Raw genomic sequence first — 22,207 nt, forward strand, 5'->3', positions numbered from 1 at the left:
GTCACAGGTGTCTTACTGAATACGCGATGTTGATTTGTGTTTGAGTATCAGATAAGGCTGATCCGGTATCACAGTTTTCTTAAGAATAATCACCACTAATGGATCTGCTCTGGCACTTCTATACCATAATGCAACTATAGTGGTTGGTGATTCCAGTGATAAGGAAATTTCTGTCTTAGAAAATGTCTATTCTTTTTACCATCATTTCTGTTATGCTTTGGTTTTGTTGGTTTTGGGTATTTTTGTCCCATGACCATTTTGTCATTCCATTGACCATTGTCTTTAAAAATTTCCTTTTTTATTACAGTTGTTTTATGGTTTTTGATTGCTGAATGATTTCTGATAAAATCTTACTTCCCACATTAAAATCAGAAATACATATTTTTTTTACTTTCCACATTAAACCCTAAAGTATTTTGTATTTATGTACTTTAATTTGTGGTAATTTTACCTTTGGCTGTGTATACAGTGTTATTTAGGATACGAAGAAAAGAAATGGATCTGCATGACGGGAAGTTCAGAATGGATATTAGGAAAAGGTTTTTCACTGTGGAGGTGACTGGTCACTGGACCACACTCTGCAGGGAAATGGTTACAGTACCCAGCCTATCAGAGCTCAAGAAGTATCTGGAAAATGCTTAGTCACATGGTTTTAGGTAGTCCTGTGAGGAGCAGGGAGTGTGGGAGTGAATGATCTTTATGGATCCCTTCCAACATGAGAACTTCTAGGATTCTGTGATTTCATAAAACCATAGCATGCTTTACTTTCCCCATCCCCCCGCCCCCCACTTTTTTTTTAAGAGAATGACTAAAGCTCTGTCCTAGTTTCCCTTCTGATTTTAGCTTGGGTAAGTGTAATGCTTGTCCAGAAGAGTAGCATGGAGCTAATGTTCACCCAAAAGCCCTGTACAATACTTTTTGCCATGTTTCTACCACTTCCTTACTTCTTGGATATTGATGATGTTGGATACATTTCTTCCTTAGTCTGGAGATCCGCTCCATAAAGTAGCTGACCACAAAACTTACTATAGCACTTAAACATTCATATTTATTTAGGTTAAAGTCTAGTGATAATAGTAGTTGTTTTTCTCCAGTGCCTGGAATTTGGAGATTTTAGCTGTACATGATTGCTCCAGGGTGACACACTGTTAAAATAATTTCCGCCCTTTCTTTTTTTTAGGGACGCAAGAGTGAGGCAGAGAAGTACTTCATGAAGGCTATTCAGCTGGATCCTACCAAAGGAAACTGCTACATGCATTATGGTACGTTTCCGATAGATAGGATTTCCACACGTATTCCAGGTTTGCTGTTAATCTCTCCAAGTGATTAAAGATTTGAAAAGTTCTACTGGCAAAATATCTTCTTTAAAAGGAAAGAAACTAATCTACCATATATTACTTCATTACAATTTTTCAATCATTTTAGAGGGAGAGGTGAAGGATTTCATATTTTGCATAGCTTTCCGCCTATGAGAGGAATTTAAGTATTGCTGTCTCTCTGGGAAAGAACAAAGGTGGCTATTGCCATATGTCAAAGTTTCATGGCCTGGAATATTAATGTTAACAGTTTTGGCCTGACTTCACTGATTGCTGGTGGGTGGGCAACCAGAAGTTTCACTTTAGTGTGCATAGGTTCTATATATTGAAGTGTCTTACAGGCCTTACATCTTCCTCCTTCCCAGCACCTTCTTGGCTTGAAACAGCTAAGTATTACAAAAGGTTTTGACAAGTTGGCTGTATCTTTCCTTCTAAGCCATGTATGTGCATAAAGCACACAGTTAATTTGAAGGTATCTTTGTAACTTTGGATTGTTTTTGCTAGATGTGCAAAAAATATTTCCAGATGTGTTTAATCTCAGGGAACCAAAATTGTTTATCTTTATGGACTAATTCTTACTGCATTTTAAAGTTGATAATGGACAAATCTTAAAATACAAGCTGCGTTGTGCCAGTTGGAACATATAGAAAGTAATAAGTTTAATCTTAGTTTAGGAAGAACATAGAGAACCACAAACCACAATATATATATCTTTGGATATTATTTTAATTTTCTCCTCTGATTCTAACTGGTAAAATAAATAAAAATGAGTAGGCAAAAGGGAAAATTAATCTCACATAATAACAATGTTTTTGCTCTGTGATATCTTTGTCTGAATTTCTCACATGTTGTATTTCTGTTTGGTCATATGCAGTATGAAATTCTGTATGTTAGATTCCCAGAATCAATCTTTGTACTTAGAACATGTCACTGCATTTAAATTAATGTAGCCCAGTGTTGCATTATTTTACATTATGAAACATTGCAGTTCATGGCCTTGTCTTCTAGTTATGCCTGTACAGGTGAAGATGATAGGGATATTTGTGCATATAAGCCCCATTATTTCAATTGGATGTAAGTATTGTGTATATCTCAAGACAGTGAGGAAAAGTTAGAGCTGATTGTTTCTTGAAATCCTACTCAAGCCCCCTTCAGCCTTTGTTATTAAAAAATCTGTCCTTAGTTATTAGGAAATTTTTGCATACAGATTCAATGGTTGGTCTCGACAGTCCATCTCAGTAAATGATGTTAGTATTTAGTGTATTTTGTTACAGGTCTAGAATTGTCTTCTTTTTCTCTCATTATTCATCAACTTGCTTGTCCTTTCCTGCAATATCCCCTCTGTCTCATTTTCAAGTACCCTATAAACAAAATGCATGGTTAGTCAAATCATCATTTGTGTCTGATGTATTGACTTCTTCATTACCAGATTACAATATTAAAGTGGTGTGTTATTTCCTAATTAAGGTTTTTCCTTAAAAACATTGGCAAACTTTTCCTTTATTGTGTCCCAGGTTCAAAAAGTGGTTTCTGTCATTGTGCAGAGGTCATAATTGCAACATAAGTGAGGTTCTACTCAGCAGGTTAGGAGTGAAGGGCAAAATTTAGTCAGTGTTTGGAATAACAGCATAGAAAGAAGGGATACTGAAGGGCAATAGACACAAGAAGGTTCTCTTTAACAGTCACTAGGTCTCTTTCTTGGAGCATTATACCCAGAGAACTCTTCTGAATGTATGTGAAACCTTTTATTTGTTTAACTCTGATCATCTCACTGATTCAGTGATGTTATTCTATGTTTATATCAAAGTAGCTATGAGAAAGATATGGTCTACTTCTGCTTGGCTCTTGTGTCTGTGTAGTACAGCTGATCTCAAATCCTTGTTGCTTTGGGCACAATTTGAAATAAATAACCCTTGCTTTTTCTTTCTTTCTCTTTTTCCTTTATTTTCTTCCTATCTTTATTTCTCTTCTCCTTTCCACCTATTTCTTGAATTAATGAGGGCTGTGTACTGTGTGTTACCAGGGGCATTACAAATAATCCATTGGAATCTCTAGTGAACACTTTAAGCTTTGCCTCTCCATCTCATTAATTTGTTCCAGCACCTTGTCACAGGTACATTATACATCCTATATGCCAAGAGTTTAATTATAGGGAACTACATCCGTATTTTTCATGTAAATCTTAGAGATTACTTTTTTTTCTCAGCATGAAGATGTTGGAAGAGAGAATAAAGTAGTTGGCATCAGTCCTAAAAAAACACATACCTCACAAAACAGCCAAATGAAAAGAGTGGTCAGTTGGGACATGACAGGGTGTTGATGGAGTAGCAGGAATAAATGGACTGAAGATTTTCTTCCAAGTGCACATGGATTGCATAAGCTTAAAAGTTGTGTTTCCAGGTTGTGCAGATGTTCTTTTTGACTTCTAACCTTCTGGACTTTTTTTGAAGCTATGAGAAAAACTGTCAATATACTGTATCTTTTAAGAGGCTTATGTTTGTATTATAATGTGCTTTAATTCAAGCCATAAGCCAAAGATGTTTTTAGGTATAACTTGGTGCAGGAGGCAGCTTATTTAATCACATGAAAATTTGGAGGAAGGGGAACAGTTTCACAGTTGCTCCTTGAAAAGTACCACCGCAACATGTTTCTCTGCTCAAGCTGACATTATAATTAGTTTTCTGTAGGTACTTGGCTGCCTTTGGATTTAAGGGGATTTAAGTTTGAAGCAGTGTTTCCCAGACTCATTATGCCTGAAGATGTCTGAAGGGAAAAATAGTGGAAAAGCTGGATACAAATCCCTGTAGACTGCTGACATGATGCCACTTCATTGGACATAAGGGGAAGTGGCTTTTACTCTAGTGACCAGAGAGGATGGCAGTTCCCTCTCAGAGGGAAATTCAGGCAGCTGCTCACCTGACCATGTTTCTTTTGCCCTTCTTTCCTTTCTACTTCTCACATGCCAGTTATCTGAACATCTGAACTTGGTGCAAAACCATTGTCTTACAAATACGTGAGTGTTGATGAGTGATCTGGTGCAAACTGCTCAAGTATACAGTACACTACCAAAAACACCTCACAGATGAAAGAGAGAAAATTCTGGTGAATCAGGAAGAAGAGAAAGCCAAGAGAGGAAAGAAGGCAGAAGCACTTTTTTTTTTTTTTTTTTTTTACTATAGATATGTTTTTGAACTAAAACACTGGAGGAAATTATTTTGGATACTGATGCTTCTGGAAAGTTTGATGCTTTTAACTGGATATTTTTAACACACATTTTTTAAAGACTGCCTAAAATGAACACTTTTGACTAAAAGAGGTCAAACTTAACATTTATTTATTTTTGAATTTCCATTTTGTTTCTCTGGGACAGTTTTCTTCAAACTGACTGTCCCACATCTACTCAAGACATTGGCAGTCATGCATCCCACTCTACTTAGATCATTTAACTCAAGTAGGCCATTTTGAATCCTGCAAGATCTTGGTAATGTCTGTCATCAACAGATTGATGACATAATTACATAATTGAAGTGGTCTCTGTTGGCCATTGATTCTTTCTAAACTGCTTGCCTCCATGAAATGAATGGGATGAATCTAAGTGTCAGTCTTAGAAACCACAAAGAGGTATCTATGAACTAAACAACTTAAAAGGAACTGTCTTCTAAATTTTTTAAGAATGTAGTAGCATCTAAAGAGTCAGTACATCAAATTTGTTACCAAATGTGCCTAACATAGGAACATTCAGTCAGGTCAGACAAGTGCCCTTATGGCTCAGGAACTATGTAGGTTTGGATATAGTATTGACCATTTACAAAAGATGTAAAGCTCTCTATTTCTGTCTGCACTGAGCCTGTCTCAGGAGAATTTGAAGAAAGATTATGAATAAAATTTGTCAGTGCACAGAGATGAGGTGAATTTCAAACAGTGGCATACTCATGTACTCATCTTTTTGGGAAAAAAAAAATTATTCTGTAAGTAGCATGCAGTGTAATTGAAGAGTTAGAAATTGTTGAAAGCTTTCTGTACTAGCTTTCCTTAAAAAAAAACCACCATAAATCTACAGTGATATTTGTTGTGTAAAGATTTTACCTCCAGAAATGTCTTATTTTATTTATAATTTGCTGTTTAAAAAGAAAAATAAAATAATAATAATAAAAACCAACCAAGCAAACAGCAACAACAATAAAACCCCAACACAACAAAAACTGTAAAAACCACACACAAAAAAACCCAAACCCAAAAACCCAAACAAACCCCCCAAAAACCACTAAAGCAGACTTCATTTTACTTGTTTGCTAAAAACAGGTTTTGTCACTATGCCTCTTAAAGTGCATGCAGTGGCCTCTCTCCAACAAGATGAAAATGGAGTGGGGAATAAAAGAGAGGGGAAAAAGGAGTGAGGTTTCCAGATAAATGTGTGTAGAGGTCCCTTCTCCCTTATATTTGTAATGGCTTAATTGGAATAGAAAAGTCTAGAATACAACAGGATGTTCAAATTAACTCTGTTTTATTAATAGATGTTGAGACCTCCTTTTAAAATAGTTTCCTGTGAATAATGTATGTTTTCTAATAACTCTAAATTGTTTAAAGATTCCTTTTTCATTATAAAAATGGATTACTCTCATTGTATTAATTATGCATTCACCTAATTTGGCAGTTCACATTGATCATCTGCCTTTTTAAGTGCATTCCCAGTTAGAGATGTAAAACAAAAAGAAACTTCAGATTACATAAAACTGAAGTGTATTAGCTGTATCCTCATTGAACAAAGAACAGATTACCATGTTCCCAAACATACTTTTGTTTTTACATTGTCTTTCACTTTTGAATTTATGGTAATTTAGGAGTTATTTTACCAGATTTTCTTACATTATCTGTTTCTTCTTAAGCAAATTTAATTTCTTTACGGCTGTTTTTATTGTTTTTCAATTTCATCCTAGTCTTTCTAATCACTGTTTTTGCAAAGGGCTCTTAGCCCTTTTCGATGCCTTAATTTTTACCTAAGTTTATGAGCACTTTTTATGTGTCTTACTTCCAAAGATGACTCCTATGTCACAGCCTGAAAATGGGTTGGAATTGCTACAGTTTAAGGATCAAAGTATATTTCATTGAAATATGATAGCAGTGAATTTTCTAGCACCATTTTTTTTTAGTCTTCAAGTCTTAGGCTTACATATGTTAGTGAGTGTGAAAATTTTTATGTATTTACAGGTGTGAATTCATTTTTTTCTTAGATGTTTCTGCTTAGACTGAGGTTCAGTACAGTGAAGTGCCAGGTCCTGAACTTCAGTCACAGCAACCTCATGAAATGCTACAGGCTGGGGGCAGAGTGGCTGGAAAGCTGCACAGAGGAAAAGCACCTGGGAGTGCTGGTTGTCAGCAGCTGAACATGAGCCAGCGAGTGCCCAGGTGACCAAGAAGGCCAAGGGCATCCTGGCTTGGATCAGCAATAGTGTGGCCAGCAGGACCAGGGCAGTGGTTTTCCCCCTATGCTGGGCACTGGTGAAGCTGCACCTCAAATCTTGTGTCTGGTTCTGGGCCCTTCACTACAAGAAAGATGCTGAGGTGCTGGAGAATGTCCAGAGAAGGGCAACCAGGCTGGGGAAGGGTCTGGAACACAAGTCCTACGAGGAGTGGCTGAGGGAGCTGGGGTTGTTCAGCCTGGAGAAAAGGAGGCTCGGGAGAGACCTCTCTCCAACTACCTGAAAGGAGGCTGTAGCCAGCTGGGGGTCAGCCTCTTCTCCTGGGCAACCAGCAACAGGACAAAAGGAAGTGGCCTCAAGCTGAGCCTGGGAGGTTCAGGTTGGACATCAGGAAGAATTTCCTCACTGAAAGGGGTAGTTAAGCATTGGAACAGGCTGCCCAGAGAGGCTGTGGAGTCACCATCACCAGAAGTGTTCAAGAGCAGACTAATCATGGCACTCAGTACTATGGTTTAATGAATATGGTGGTGGTCAGTCAAAGATTGGACTTAATGATCATGAAGGTCTTTTCCAATCTAAATTATTCTTTGTGCTATATTTGTAATATTTTCAGGTAGTCTCATTGTTCTCAGTGCTTGAGCTTTGTGGTTTTTCTCTGAAGAACAGCCTAGGAAAGATGTATTTATTTTTCCCACATATTTAAGGAAAAGCTCCTATGAAGAAAACAGTGCACTAATGAAAAACAGAGTATCAATGTTGTATTTATAAGAAAGAGAAACATCAACCATGACCTGCTCATGAAATCTTACTAATCTCTTTAGCAGAGTTTTATGTTGATGGTAGAAAAGTCACCCTAGTTCATAGGTAGGTCAGTGTTCACTTTTGTCAATGAAATGAATAAAACTTCACAAGCCATAATTCCAGTGAATGAATTATCCCATTTCTGGCTGATAGGCTAGCTAAATGCAGTATATACCAAATTATAAATAAAAGTGCATGGATCTGCTACATTGGGAAGCCCAGATACTACATGGTGATTTTTTGCATTGAGAAATTAAATCCCTTGATGAGGTGAGGTCAAAGTGAACCAGATATAGTATGGCCATCACTAAGTCCAGTATGAACTCATGAACCTTTCTGCCAATGAAACAAGTTTATGATACTCAAATAATACATGTTCATAGAACATATGTGCTCTTTGAAGAAAGGGTCTCTCTGTCTTGAACATACAGTGCCATTAAATCAGGGTCCTGACTTTGGTCTATGGCTTATACCTGCTCCTACAATATCAATGAACATAATTCCAAGAAGCCAGGATTCCTAGACTTGAAACAGGAAGATGTAACTGCCTTGTAGAAAGACTTCATTAAGCTTCTGACCTTTCTGCTCCCCGAACTCTCTCTAATAACTTTAAGAAAATCTTCAGCTACTACTAACCAACAGTATATCTTACTTCCAAACTGAAGACAAAAATTGTACCAGATGCTGAGCTATTCAGAACAATCTACCAATTTTAAGTGCTTTTTGTGACTCTCTAGGTTACTTTTATCACACATTAAAAGAAGATTATTACAGACCACTAAAATAACTATTTTTTCCAAACTCCCTTTAGAACCAATCACTAAAGTGGAATGCAGTGGAGTATTTCCAAACAAGCTAGGTCACTGACCTGAAATGCTGTGGAGTTTCCATGCTTCTGGCTCTTCCCTTGGGTTTAGCCTTAAATCTAATCATCCTGACATCTCAAATACATAGTGGGCTCTGCTTCCTCAGCACAATATACTGGACTGCTCAAGAGATGTGATATACATACTTCAGATCAGAGACAGGGTTAGAAATGTGCCCTTGTGCTTCTTCCATATTGTCAAAATGTAGTGTTCTAGGGACTGAAAAATGAACACGAACAATGCTGGAGGCTTTGTGGCACGAACAATGCTGGAGGCTTCTTTGCTAGTGGTCATATGTTTTGACCTATGAGTACTATCTCGTGAGGATTTTTGTAGAGATAGCATAAAGCTGCTACAAAAGTGCAACTGGATAGTTCTTTTTCATCCAAATTTCACATTTCCAAACCTTATACATCACCAGGTGTCTGGGAGATGATATAGAGTCCAGAATCGCCTCAACACTTGTAAATCATGAGGTCCTCTGTAGTATATGTTTTCATCATTAATCTTTTGCTTTGGTGAGAGCTTTCGGTGATCCAGATGTAGTCACAAGTTTAGTCATCAAGTCCCAAAGGTTTGCTAGTTAATTTTTTCTCTCTTATCTGTGATCATGCTCTAGATGACATCCAGTGGTATATTTAGCACAACTGCAACAGGTAAGTGTTTCAGACAAAGAAAAAGGCTAATAAAAAAAAGTCTTTTTCAAGCCAGCCCATATATTGACATTTCAGCACCCACTGGCTTACTTAGTATTTCTATATATGTTATTTGCCTGGAATAGTTGCCTTTGTTTCTCCTATCAAATCCTCCACATTCAGCAAAAAATTGTCTACACAGGCCTGGAAAAGCAGGATATTTAAGCAAACATTCCCTTGCTCTGGGAGCTGCTCCTTCACAGCCAGTGAATCTGTTTTGAAACTCCTAAAGGAAACAGTTACATTAGGTCATGTCTGTTGACTTTGCATCTTGCAACATTGATTCATCACCTGAAATAGTTTGGAAATCAACTTGCAGACAGGGTCTCTCCTCATTTCTTCCACCAAATGCAGTTTAAATTTTCCATTTAGCAATCTCTGGTTGCATCAGCTCTTGAGCTCTGCATTGCCACAGCAGAGCTGAAGTTGATAGTAACTTCAGTGATGGTTCTGCTCATGCCACTGAGAATGTAATTTTGCTCTCAAGACATCATCTGCATCAAAGACAAGATATAATGCATTGAGTCAGCCAGAATCTGCTCCCTCTTCTGATTTCTGTTGAAGCTTGAAATGCTTTGAAAGCACCAGCATGTATTCAGCTTCAAATCCTCAATGTTGAATGTGCTGAAAGAACTTCTAGTGACGTTTATTACAACCAGACTTTACAGTTGAGTCTTGATAGAGCCACTTTAGGTGTTGTGGAAGTAAAAATCTCTTTTGAAGAAGATAAGAAGCAGAAGACTTTGTGAGAAATGTATATTAAACGAATCAAATTCCTACTAGGATGGCATTGGACGTTTTTTTCATTATTATTCAGAAGGTAGTTTTGCTTGGATTACTAAAGATATCACCACACAAATCTGTCATTGCAACCTGAGTAAATGCAGAACCAGCAGTATTCTGAGAACATTTAAGATGGTTCTTTTCAAAAGCAATACCAGCAAGATGAGCTATTTCAGAAATCTACTCTGTTCTGGGACAAAGTACCTTTGTATGGTTGCCAGTGAGTAAAAGAGGGAACATTTCAACTAAAAGATTGGTGCAATTGCACTTTTATCTAGTAAATGAAGCAAATTGCAGTTTTATCTAGTAAAATAAAAGCTCACAGTGCCTGCAAGGAATAGTTAAGCCCATTCTAGAGGAACACACTAATGCCTTTGTGCTCTGAACATAAAAGATTTTTACACACAGACGTATCCCAACCAATTAATACCTTTCTTGTTACAATAAAGCAGCAGAACTACCAGTTCAGATGTATAGCTTTTAAATTGTTGGTGGTGCATGTCTTAACAAATGCTTTACAAATGTTCATGATCATTTTAGAGAGACAATTATACAGGATAGAGGGCTGTATGCTTTCATTTCTGTGGATAAATATTTTTTTTAATTGAAAAAATATTAAACTAAACTGTTCTTTTCAATTGCTAGGAACTGGAATTTTTTTGTTCTTGCTTAAATTACATACATGCTTATATCTTATTTTTCAGTAGATTGCATATATTTCCCCAAAACTTTTGGTTGAATATAGACTCAGAACCACTGTTGATGGTTTGCAATGAAAATTTATGAAAATAAATTTGAACAAGGCTGCAGGTACAGTATTCAGCAGCTTTAATTCTATTTCTGATTCTTAGATAGTTTAGGGAAAAGTGGCTAAGAGGATTGTGAAGTATTGAATCAGTTTTCGGCTATCAAAGGCCTTTAAAAACTCTTTACTACACATTTACACTCACCCCTGTGCTGTCTATCAAGAAAGCTGGAAAATTATATTAAAAAAAGTACATTCCAGGCAAAGAACAGTGTTTTTGAAAGTCACAGCTGAACCTATGGATTTCCCACTTCCAGTTCAGAAGAAGAGTAATGAAAAATATGCTTTCCTTTAGGTAGGAAAATGTGGTATTTGGAGCTTCAGGAAGGCTGCTTTCTCAAAAGCTATTGTGATTCCAAAAAACAGTCAGGCTACCATAATTTATATTGTTGGCAAGAGCTGGAATCATGGCACCTGCAATAAGTAAGCTCTCTGTGATGTTGGGCAGTATCTCATAAATCATGAGGTTTGCCAGCTGCTTGTCAGAGAAGAAAATCCTACATATAAATTTAGACCCACACAAGTGGTTCCTGGATCCAGAGGCTTGTGGATCATACCTTCTGATCCACCTTCAACACCTTGCCAATATTACACCCTGCTTGTGCTCTTCTCTTGGGAAAACCTCTTTATGGCTTTGACAGGAAAGGTTCAGAAGTCTGTTTTTTAATGAAGAAAGTGCAGCAGTAAACTGCCAATCTAGTTCATTCTTGTATGAATTTGGTATATCAGATTAAAAGGAATGGCAGCTAATGTTTTTCAAAATGGTATTTTTCTACTTAGGTGCTTTAAATTAAATAGAGATGTGTGAATAAAACTAGTCTGCCTTTCAGGAGAACTTGGCAAATCAATTTTCGACTGAAAGTTTCCACCTTGTACTGGGTCTGGCTGGGATAGTGTTAACTTTATAGCAGCCTGGATGATGCCTTGTTTCGAATTTGTGACTAAACCAGACTTGATAACACAGCAATGTTTTGGCTGTTGCTGAATAGTGTTTGAGCAGTGTTAAGGCTTTGTCTTTTTGAGAGGGGACACAGCTTGGACAGCTGACCTGAGCTGGCCAATGGGATAGATATAACAGTCCATATAACATCATGTTCAGCAACAAAATCTGGGGTAGAGAAAGACGAAGATTTTTGGCTTCTGAGGTGGCTCTTTGTTGGGAGACTGGCTGGGCATCCATCTACCTGTGAGAAGTGATGAGAAATTTCCTTCACTTTGCTGTTTGCTCTTTTAGTTTGGGGGGGAGGGGAGGGGAGGGGAGGGGAGGGGAGGGGAGGGGAGGGGAGGGTGCTTCTTCCCCATATTAAACTGTCTTTATACCTGTACACTCAGATAATTGACTTTTTCACTAGATTAAGAAAGTTGCAGCGAATTTTATTTGTAGCCCATGCAATTAAGGAAATCTTTGATCAGCAGCCCTCCTCTGGATGCTCTCTAATAGCTTTATAAATTTCTTATGTTGTGGTGCCCAAAACTGCACACAATATTCAAAGCAAGACCAAACCACTGCAGAGTGGGAAAATCACCTCCCTCAACTGGCTTGCGGTGCCAGGGCACTACTGGCTCATGTTCAACTTGCCATCTACCAGGACCCCCAGGTCCCTTTCCATGGTGCTGTTTACCAGTATCTCATTCCCCAGTCTCTCCGTACATCCAGGGTTGCCCCATCGCAGGTGCAGAATCCAGCACTTGCCCTCAGGGGAGTCCAAAACTTCTCCCAGTTTAGTATCACTGGCAAACTTACTTAGTATGCCTTTAAGTCCTGCATCCAAGTCATTTATGAAGAGAACTGGCCCTAAAATGGAGCTCTATAAGGGCTTGTGTATAGAGGATAATACAATTGGTTTCATATATGTATCATCTGCTACTTACCCACTCAGCATGAGTTATTGCGACTGTTAATACACCTCCAGTAGGGGAGAGACTTGTGTATGGTAATGCACAGTCCTAGAATTTGCTTTTCTGAAGAACTGAAACTTTTACTTATATCTTCCTTCTTCCCCCTGGCTGAATGTATTAATAGCACATCTACTTACTAGTGTTTCACTCTGCTAATCCAGGACTTTCATTAGCAAAAGTACCTTAATGTTAACAATTTAAGGCTGGTTTGTTTTAACATTAACCTAAAGATTAGGAATACTGTTTCACTTCATTCATTGGAAGAGAATTGGAATACTAGTTGGTCAAGCTTATTTCAAAGATTGCTCTTTAAAGAAAATAGGAATTCAGCCTAAATCAACAGATATGAACTATTTTATTTGGATTTCCTTGGAGAATTTTCAGATTCAAATCTGAGTTTGTCCTGCTGCATATAAGGCATACCCTGTGGTATCCAAAAGAAAAAAAAGAGATTTTAAAAAAAAAATAAAGGTAAACTTTCAGGTTTTGTCAGATTTTTTTCCTTTAGAAGAAACTTCCATTAAGAGACTTGCATTAACAGTTCAACCACTGATTTATAATTCTGAAGACAAATTAATTTCTTGTGGTCCAAACTGTTCTCGAACCATGTTCTCTTCCTATGTTTTTTCTCTCTTTTTATTTATTTCTTTACTTATTTTCCTATGTGAGAAGGCTTTTTTTATAAATCATCTGCTTCTGGGTACAATAAGCACAAAGCATTGTACTGCATCAAAGTGTGGCTCATATTAGAGTGTGGATGTAACTAAAGCAAGCAAACCTTATGCTGTGAATGCAAGAAGGCACCAGAATGTTTTTACAAGTTTTGCAGATATCAATAATTAAGATATAGGAGACTGAGTAAATAATCTGCCAACTCTCCCAAGCTGAAATGTATCTACAGAGAAAACAAAAAGCTAAGAAAGCTGCCTTTCATCACTTTTTGTATTGAAATTATTCCTTCTGCAAATGTCTTTGTTGTACCAAAGCATCACTGGGTTCACAATGCTTGTACAGACCTTGCTAGCTCTCGTTAAGGGGATTTTTTGCATAAGCACACAGCAAGTATGTGAGCAATGGGAATACATGAGGAAAGGAGGAAAGAAAAAAGAGAAAATCCCTCACCATGAGAGGAAGTCATTTGCTCATGGTATGTTGTTCCTCATGAGGCTTGTGGTTAGTGGTGGCATGGCAGAGTTTTGGTTCAGAGATCCTACTTTGCAAAGTAAGATAAAAAGGGAAGGATGGGATTCTGGAATGTATAATCACTATGCTTTAGGATAGCTTTTCCAAATGTAAAGTTATGTAGGCATAGAGACTATGATGTAGTTCATAAAAGATGAATTCCTTTAAAAAGTTGTTGCAAAAAATGACACATTTTACAAATTAGATATGAAAAGCATTGAAAGAAGCAAAAATAAGGTTGTTTGAGTATCTTCCAAACTCTTTTTTTCACCTTCTTCAAAGGAAAACTCATTTTGAGGGAGTTGTACTGTATGTTACATGTTTTGTTTTGGAACTACTGTACTTCAGTTAACGCTTGGTTAATGCTAAATTATTGTTTGTTTTCAGTTTATATTTAGTTTAATGATTATGTTAATTTCATTTGTGAAAACTGAGTTACTTGATTTTAGCCATCTTATATTTTTGTTTAACGTGACAGGTAAGTATCATATAGGAAACTTGTAAAAAGCTACCTGTTGTGATTCTTTCAGTGTTACTGAAATACGTGATAAAATACCAGCCCATTAATGTATACATATATGTATAATGGTTTTAAAGCAAATACAGCTTAGAATTCTAAGGCTGAAAAAATATGTTATCATGTATGTATACAAAAGCTTATCATTTTATATGATTTTGGGATACACTTTTAAAACGGGAATGTGTTTAATTTGTAGATATTATTTTATTTCAATTTGTTTTGAGGAAGTAAATATCATTGTATAGGCAGAAAGGCAAATTCTCAAATGGCAGGCTTCTTGGGGTTTGGGAGTATTGTTTCTTGATGGCTGAGTTTTTCTCATTTTTCTGAAATATATTCCACAAATATTGTTATTACTTGTCATATTTATTGCAATTTTTCTGCATTGACTATGTTTTAAAGATATTGAAATACAGAGCAGATCAACAAATAACTAAACATTGAATCTGAGATGTTGGTTTGTTGCTTTTTTTTTTTGTAATTCCTTTTCCTGACTATATTGTCTGAAATCCATTACATCAGTTATTTTCTGTGGGCTCATGTTCATGCACTCTGTTGCAGGTCAGTTCCTCCTAGAAGAATCCCGCCTGATAGAAGCAGCTGAAATGGCAAAGAAAGCAGCTGAACTTGATAATACGGAATTTGATGTTGTTTTCAATGCAGCCCATATGCTCAGGTTAGTGCTTTTACATTTGCCTCACTTGATTTTCCTCTTCTTTTGGAGGAAAAAAGTCTTTATAGCCTTTGCTTATGCAGGATTCTTTTTAAAGCTCAGCAACTCTTTTGAATAATTCAATATTATTGCTAATAAGATACAAAGAAGTGGAATGAAATTGTTGCATCATTTAGCACTTTGCATTTCTTAAATTCTATTTATTATATCATAATTTCCTACCTTCAAAACTTCTGTTGTTCACAAGCAGGTAATTATTTTGCTTGCACATGAGAACAAGTCTTTCTTTTGTGAAGAACCTTCTGCAGGATTTCCTTTCACCTGATTTTTAAAATTTTAGTGTGCATAGCAACTGAAAAGAGGAGACCATATTTCTCATCTGGATGTAAATATAGAATATTGAAGATTTCTGGTAGTATCAGTATGGAACACTATGATAATTAGAAATCTAAATATTCCCGGGCTGATAATGACTTTGAGACTCATAGGAGCAATTAGTGATATTCTCAGAATCTGTGATTTAAAATGTAGTCTTATATTTAATTCTTTCTATCTGAATACAGTAAAACTTTCAACTTCCATTTTAGCTTTTAAAGCTGTCAGACCTGGTTATTCAGTAACATTAAGCTTCTGTCTGTGAGTTTAGCATTATCATTAAACTCACATTACTGTAATAGGTATCCTCCATGTTTATTTCTAGGATAACTATCTAATTATTGTCTATTGTCCGCTTAACAGATCTAAGGATACTTGATTTCATTTAGATGGTATCTAAGCATAGAAAAGGCATGAATAGGAAATTAAAGAATAAACTTCATTAGCACAAAACAGTTCTTGAGATAATTTCTCTGATGAAGATATCTTACTAGGCTGCTTTATACTTTTAGCATATTAAATAAGAAATGAAAGAAAAAGAAAATAGTATAAAAGAGAAGGTAGAATGAGCTTCAGGCAAGTGACCTGTGTTTCAGAATTATGGTTTCTGTACCATGATTTTGAAATAAGCCCCAAAACACCTTTTTAAAAATAACTCTTACTGATTGTAGATTAGAAAGAAAACCAAGACAAATGGCTTATTGGTAAACAATAGTTTAACTTGACAGAGGCATATGGGCTATTTTAAAGATCCTCCCCCTTCCCCCTTCCCCCTTCCCCCTTCCCCCTTCCCCCTTCCCCCTTCCCCCTTCCCCCTTCCCCCTTCCCCCTTCCCCCTTCCCCCTTCCCCCTTCCCCCTTCCCCCTTCCCCCTTCCCCCTTCCATGATTATTTTGTGAATGGTATCTCTCAAGATAGAATTCAGTAATTTGAAACATTACAAATTCACAGACAGAAGCATAGCAAGTTAGTCATGACAGCTGAATTTAGAAAGGTATAGAAGGGTCAGATTTCTGATTTTAGTGAGTGTGTTGTAGAAGATAGTTTAGTGGTAGGATTGTGTGTATTTTAAAATGGGGTGGTGTAGATCAACAGTATTTTGAAAATAGGTTTAATAAATCTCCTGCTTTCTCTGTGAGCACTGAGTGTAGCATTCTAGGTCTTTGAGGCACATGTATTTACATCTGGATATGAGTATTTTTCACTTTGAAAGTAACAGCTATGCTGCTGTGCTCTACATCAGCCTTGGTTACCCTACTTGATCTGGTTGGGAGTGTACTGTTTTTGGGAGGCCTTGACAAGCAATGAGCTCAGTGATTCTAAGCTGCAGTCTCGATTTCTACTGTAAGTGAAAAGCCAAAACCTTCAAAAACAAAGAAAATGCACCAAACTGAAACACTTAAAAAAAAAAATAGGGGCCTGCTTTAGTTTAGCTAGAATCCCTTGTGCTCTTTTGGGATACCCAGTTGATCTAATTTTTTTACCTAATACTTGTCTCTCTTTGTGGAAGATCATAATGTCTTCCTAATATTTTCTGAGGGTCTAAAGTGATCTGAAGGATTTAGCAAGATTCAGGGTGGCAAAGCTGAATTCAGTGCTGACAAGTATTTGCTTAAAACCCCATGTGTTAGCATCTGAATGATTTTTGCTAAAAGGTTATGATTCTGTTGTCTGTCCTTGTTCACTTCTTTACTTAGCAATTGATTCAAATATATTGCTTCCAAAATACTTGTTGGACAAGGGCAGTGCATATTCATTCATTGTAACAGAGCAGCTACAAATCCAGCATGAGTCTGGCTCTTCAGAAGCAGATGATTTTTAGGATCTTTAGAACAATAGAGAGCTGAGGTGATTCCAAGAGGAAAACAGTTACCTAGACACAAAGGAGGATGGAAAGAAGGGAGTACTCCAACTGGCACAGAGTGACACAGCTAGAAACTGAATGCTAAAGGCAGTCATAAATGAAAGGCTGACATAGTTTCAAGTAGGTGACCAACTGCTCTTTAGGTACCCTAGAGAGCTGTAAAAACTGACTGGTGAGTGAGTAAGAATTTTGAATGAACTGCACAGCTGTGAGATAGAAAATGCATTATAGAAGTTCACAGAGCATGAAAATGAAATTGCTCTTGTGAGGGACATGGGATAAATTTTAAAGATGTGTTGTGGAATAAGAGACAGAAATTGATATTAATGTGGATGATGCAAGGTTTCCAAAATGGCTGCAAGATAATAACAGCAGCTTAGATTTTTGTATAGATTCTGATGTTTTCTTTTTTAGACCAAGTATTTTACACAGTGACGTGTTTTTGAATTAGGAAAGATTCATCTTTCTCTCCTCTCTTACTACTGTTTCCACCATTAGCCTAAGGATTGTCACAAGACTCAGAAATATGAAGACATTTCTTGGTTTACAGCTGTTTTGGATAGCAAATAAACACACCATTCTCTTGAAATGCAATTTATTTTTCTAGCCTAGTGCTAAAATATTTCCTTTTTTTTTTTAATCCCCTTACTTGCTGAGAAAAAAATTAAAATGCAACCTAAATAAAAATTAACAACTTCTGAAAATTTTGAACTGGAGTGCTGCAAGTTAATTTTCTTTTTCTTAAACTTGAAACAGAATTGTCAACTGGGTCCAAATGCAGTAGCTGTATTTGTAGATAGCCTGTTCTCAGTTTAGCAGTCACAAGAACTTCTGCTCCTCCATTCAGATATTCCCACATTGCTTATTTCCTCTCTCTGACTGAATCTGAAGTCAAAAAATTAATGACTTAGTTCTGTTTGCATTATTGAGAGACCTCCCCTTTCCTAATTACATTACAGTTATTAATTCTTTTTCCTAAATGACTTCTGTAGCATCCTGTTAGTGCAATGCAAGATGATTCAAGTCATCTGTAAGAGGGGTGGGACGTGGGATGAATGCAATTAATTTATTTGCACCAGTCTGGTAACTTTTAACTTGCATCGTACTTGCCTGTAAAATTCATTTTCTCAACAAATTTGTTTTCCAGACAGCTTTCTTCAAGGGTCATGCAGCTGTTTGGGTGGTTCTTAAAATGGTATCTGGTCATGTGTTTTACGTTTGTAGTATTTGCAGTGCTCTTGCTTACAGGAGTTTGAAGTCTCTCAGCAAAGCAGTGAAGTGTGTGTGCAATGTTGCACGGTGGCTGTAGTGACTGAACCATGTGTTAACAAGGGCTAAGGTTCACTTTGCTCTTGTAGACCAGGTGAACTGCCATGAGCAAGGTTTCCTGTGGGCTAGGGAATGATTATTTTTAGAATGAGGGATGGCACTGTGGCGGCATCGCCATAATAATTTGAAAAAGGAAAAGAACTCCACCTTGTCTCCACATGAAAATAAATTTGGGAAAAAGATTTATTTGCTTGAAAGCACATTTTGTAGGAATAATTAATTTTTCCTTGCTTTTGTAAGAGGGTTGTTCTGGGAAAATCTCATATGACATGAAATTATAGCATATTTATTGGCTGTTTGAAAACAGAAGTCTAAATTAGAGCAGTACTACATGACATGGTCTTCATTTTTCAGTGATTTTCTGTAAGAGTATTTTGGCTCTCCAGAATACACTGACCAAACATGGAGTGTAATTGCTGATACAGTATCATAGGCACAACTTAACCCTGTGTTATTGTCTGAACAGATTATATTCATTCTTTAATTATTATCTATGTGCTTAAATATATAGGTATGTATGACAAAACATATAGTCTATATAATTTTTTAAAACAGAAAAATGTGAATGAAGGGTTCATTGCAACAGAGCAGCTAATTATAAAACCTGATTATAATTCTGTTGTTACACAAAAAGGTCCATTAATAATGCCAAGTATCAACATTCAGCATTTTAAAATAGGAATCACTGAGGAAAATTTTTTGTAGGTGTGCTGACATCCATGATTTTACTGTAAAAATCAACAGTCTGAAGCCTTGTACCAAGCTGCAGGCAGGTTAAAACTAACCCTTTCCCACTCACATGTATCAAAACCAGTCAGCATTGGTGGTGTTTTTCTCTTAAAACAGTATTTTTTCCAGTAGCAATGTAAAAATTCAAAATTAATGCAAAATGATTATAGCTGGGTGTCAGGAGAATCTAAGAGTGATGTGTTGTCAAGCACATTTATTAGGTGTCACTGTCAGTCAGCTGGAACTAAATATGGGGAATTGGTTGGTCTGGAAGCTTGGGTTAAGAGATATGAGAGAATAAAAAGTGGAAACATTTTTTCCCTTAAAATGAGATTGGGTGCTAGTTTTTAGTGGGGAAAATCAGATGTGTTTTCAAGGTCAGTCCTCATGAAAAGATTTAGGATAGAGGTTAAAATATAGCTCATAACTATGAAAAAGACTCTCTTCTGAACCTCTCTTTGCTCCCTTTCCTTCCTCTCTGTTTTATTATCAACATTTTTTCTAATATTTTACTCTAATGTGACTTATGTTACTTTTAATAGTGTCATTCCATTATTTGACGTTGATCCAGAGCTCTTTACTGCTCAGTGGCATAGGGTTACTGCAATTTCCTACCTCTGTGCCTTTAATTTTTCTCAAGGGAAAGCTGTTTCAGGGCTTAACATAATTAATTTCTAGCTTAGATTTGCAGTGAAAATGGGAACCAGAATTCTGCAGCATCTTAACTAAAGGAACTGTTGGGGAATGCCTCAAAAATTGAAGTGGCATTTTCCTGATCAGGTTACTGTGTTGTGCATTCATTTCTGTAAACTGTTTTTAATGGAGAACTATATATTCAAACTGATTTCAACTTAGCAATGAATGATCCATGTTTCAAGATGTACACGTGGCAGGAAAGAGATCCATGTATTTCCACTGGCCTAAAAGGAGGACAGGATTTTAATGTGTTCCACACTCACATGCCAGCAACTCTTCTTGGAGGTGAAGTGTACCATTTGTATTTGCCTCCTGGGTAAGGCACCTTGTTTATTGTATGCTATTTCACCACTTTCAGAAGTGAGTTGTATCCTGACAGTTTTGTGCAAACAGGAAAAAAACCCCAACTCTGTAACATGTTTCATTTTATAGTGCCTTGCTGTAAATACTGAAATTCCTAAGTATGAGATTACTTTTTTTTGCAATCATTTCAAGTGCTACTGATGCCCAGCAGGAGTGATTCAGAAGCAGGTTGAATTTATATTTTTAGACATTCAATCATTTCTAACCACTGCAACCACTGAGTCAATGATACATGTGCAAAGTAATTTAAAACAGTTAACAGGTATAAACCAGGTTCTATTTAGCAAATTGTTAGTCATGAAGTGGTTTCAGCTTGCACAGGAATTATGTGAGAAACTTCAAAGGGATTATTTTTTCTCCCTTTCTCCTCCCAAGACCAATAGCTGTCAAAATGTGGTGATTGGGATTAATTGCCTATTGTGTATTATGTGGCTAATGTTTAAAATCTGGGTGGACAGAAACAAAATTAGAACACAATTTGATTACAAAGCATGTAAAGGCTCATGTAATGAACAAGGTAAAATCTCCAGATACAAGGGCGCAGTTGATTGATACTTTTTGAACTAGTAACTGTTCACAAAAGCAGAAAAAAAGGAAAAAAGAAATCAAATAGCCAACCCTACACAGTCCTATCCTTGTTTTCTAATGTTTCTATTTTGTATCACAGGAATGCATCTGTAATCACATAACAAACACAAATATGCTGAAGATCTCTTGTCCTAACTCTCCTATGAAAGGATTTAACTCTTCATAGGAAAATAGCAAATAACTTTAGTAGAAGATAAGTAGCCCACCTGAGAGTCCTACTTGGCTATTCTTACAGATTTACCACCTTTCTCTTGACATGTATGTGATCAACTGATATTCACTGGACCAGTAGCCAAAATGAACAGTTAGGGGAAATTAAGAAGGTGGACACAAAAGGAGAAGAGAGGAATTTGAGAGAAGAGATAAAAAGGGCCTGTTGAGACAAAAACATGTTTTGATTTCTTTGGCAACATACTGTATTTTTGTTTGAAGACATTAAACTAGAAACTCAGGAGAAGAAATAAAACCTCAACTACTAGGACCATGTAGATGCTGACAATAGTAGTAAGGAGAAGAAAAAGTGTTAAGATGATGTTGCTTCAGGTACCCAGAAACTCATCTTACTCTCTTGGGATATGAGATCTACGTTTAAATCCCTTCTCAGAATGATGTGAGTGAATGTTGAAATCAGAACTCCTTTCTGAACGAATTCCCTCAATCACAGAAACCTAGTTTTCAGAAATCTTTATGCTCCCTACTATTTTCCTTTTTTTTTTTACTGGAATTATAGTGGTTTAGGAAGGCACAAAGTGAGAAACTACATTATTGTATTGTACATATTGTACAGTTTCAGAATTTAAAGTATGTCTGATTAAAAAAAATGAGCCATGTTTTCTTCTGTGTTCAGCCTTCAGTGTTTCTTTCCATTATGTACTAATATAATTTCAGAACTAAAAAGAAAATGGAGCTGTATTAATGGACATTCTTAACTATAAGAAAACTTCTAGGTTTACATGTTTTGTACATTTGTTAGGGTAATATCTTTAAACAGCAGGGAGTAGTTGCAGTGTTTAGTTTTTAGCTACTGTAGGTATGGTTTCATTTTAACCTGAGGAAAATGAGGTGTAACTGTGTTGTTCTTTTCCATCCTGATAGACAAGCCAGTCTTAATGAAGAGGCTGAGAAGTACTATGAAATGGCAGCAGGATTAAGACCTAATGTAAGTACCTTCTTAATGATATCCGTTACTTAAGTTGATGAACGTGCTACGTACTGAACCCTTTGTGTCTTGCTGGAGCATTTGATCTCTCAGCCTGTGTTATATATGTTCTTTTAATGGTTAATTATTGGGTAGTCAGATGAAG

General features: G+C 36.6%; 1 protein-coding gene across 3 annotated transcripts in view; it reads left to right on the top strand.

The window, feature by feature from the left end:
- TMTC2 (transmembrane O-mannosyltransferase targeting cadherins 2) overlaps nt 1-22,207 on the top strand; it is a 240,302-nt gene that overhangs the window by 194,650 nt on the left and 23,445 nt on the right. For all 3 annotated transcript variants that reach the window (XM_068999817.1, XM_068999822.1, XM_068999829.1), the window contains 3 exons: nt 1,181-1,262; nt 14,849-14,963; nt 21,999-22,062. In XM_068999817.1, the coding sequence (XP_068855918.1) occupies nt 1,181-1,262; nt 14,849-14,963; nt 21,999-22,062 (261 nt within the window). The remainder of the gene's footprint in view (nt 1-1,180; nt 1,263-14,848; nt 14,964-21,998; nt 22,063-22,207) is intronic.

This window comes from Aphelocoma coerulescens, chromosome 1A (genome assembly GCF_041296385.1).
Source record: "Aphelocoma coerulescens isolate FSJ_1873_10779 chromosome 1A, UR_Acoe_1.0, whole genome shotgun sequence".
Classification (NCBI taxonomy): domain Eukaryota; kingdom Metazoa; phylum Chordata; class Aves; order Passeriformes; family Corvidae; genus Aphelocoma; species Aphelocoma coerulescens.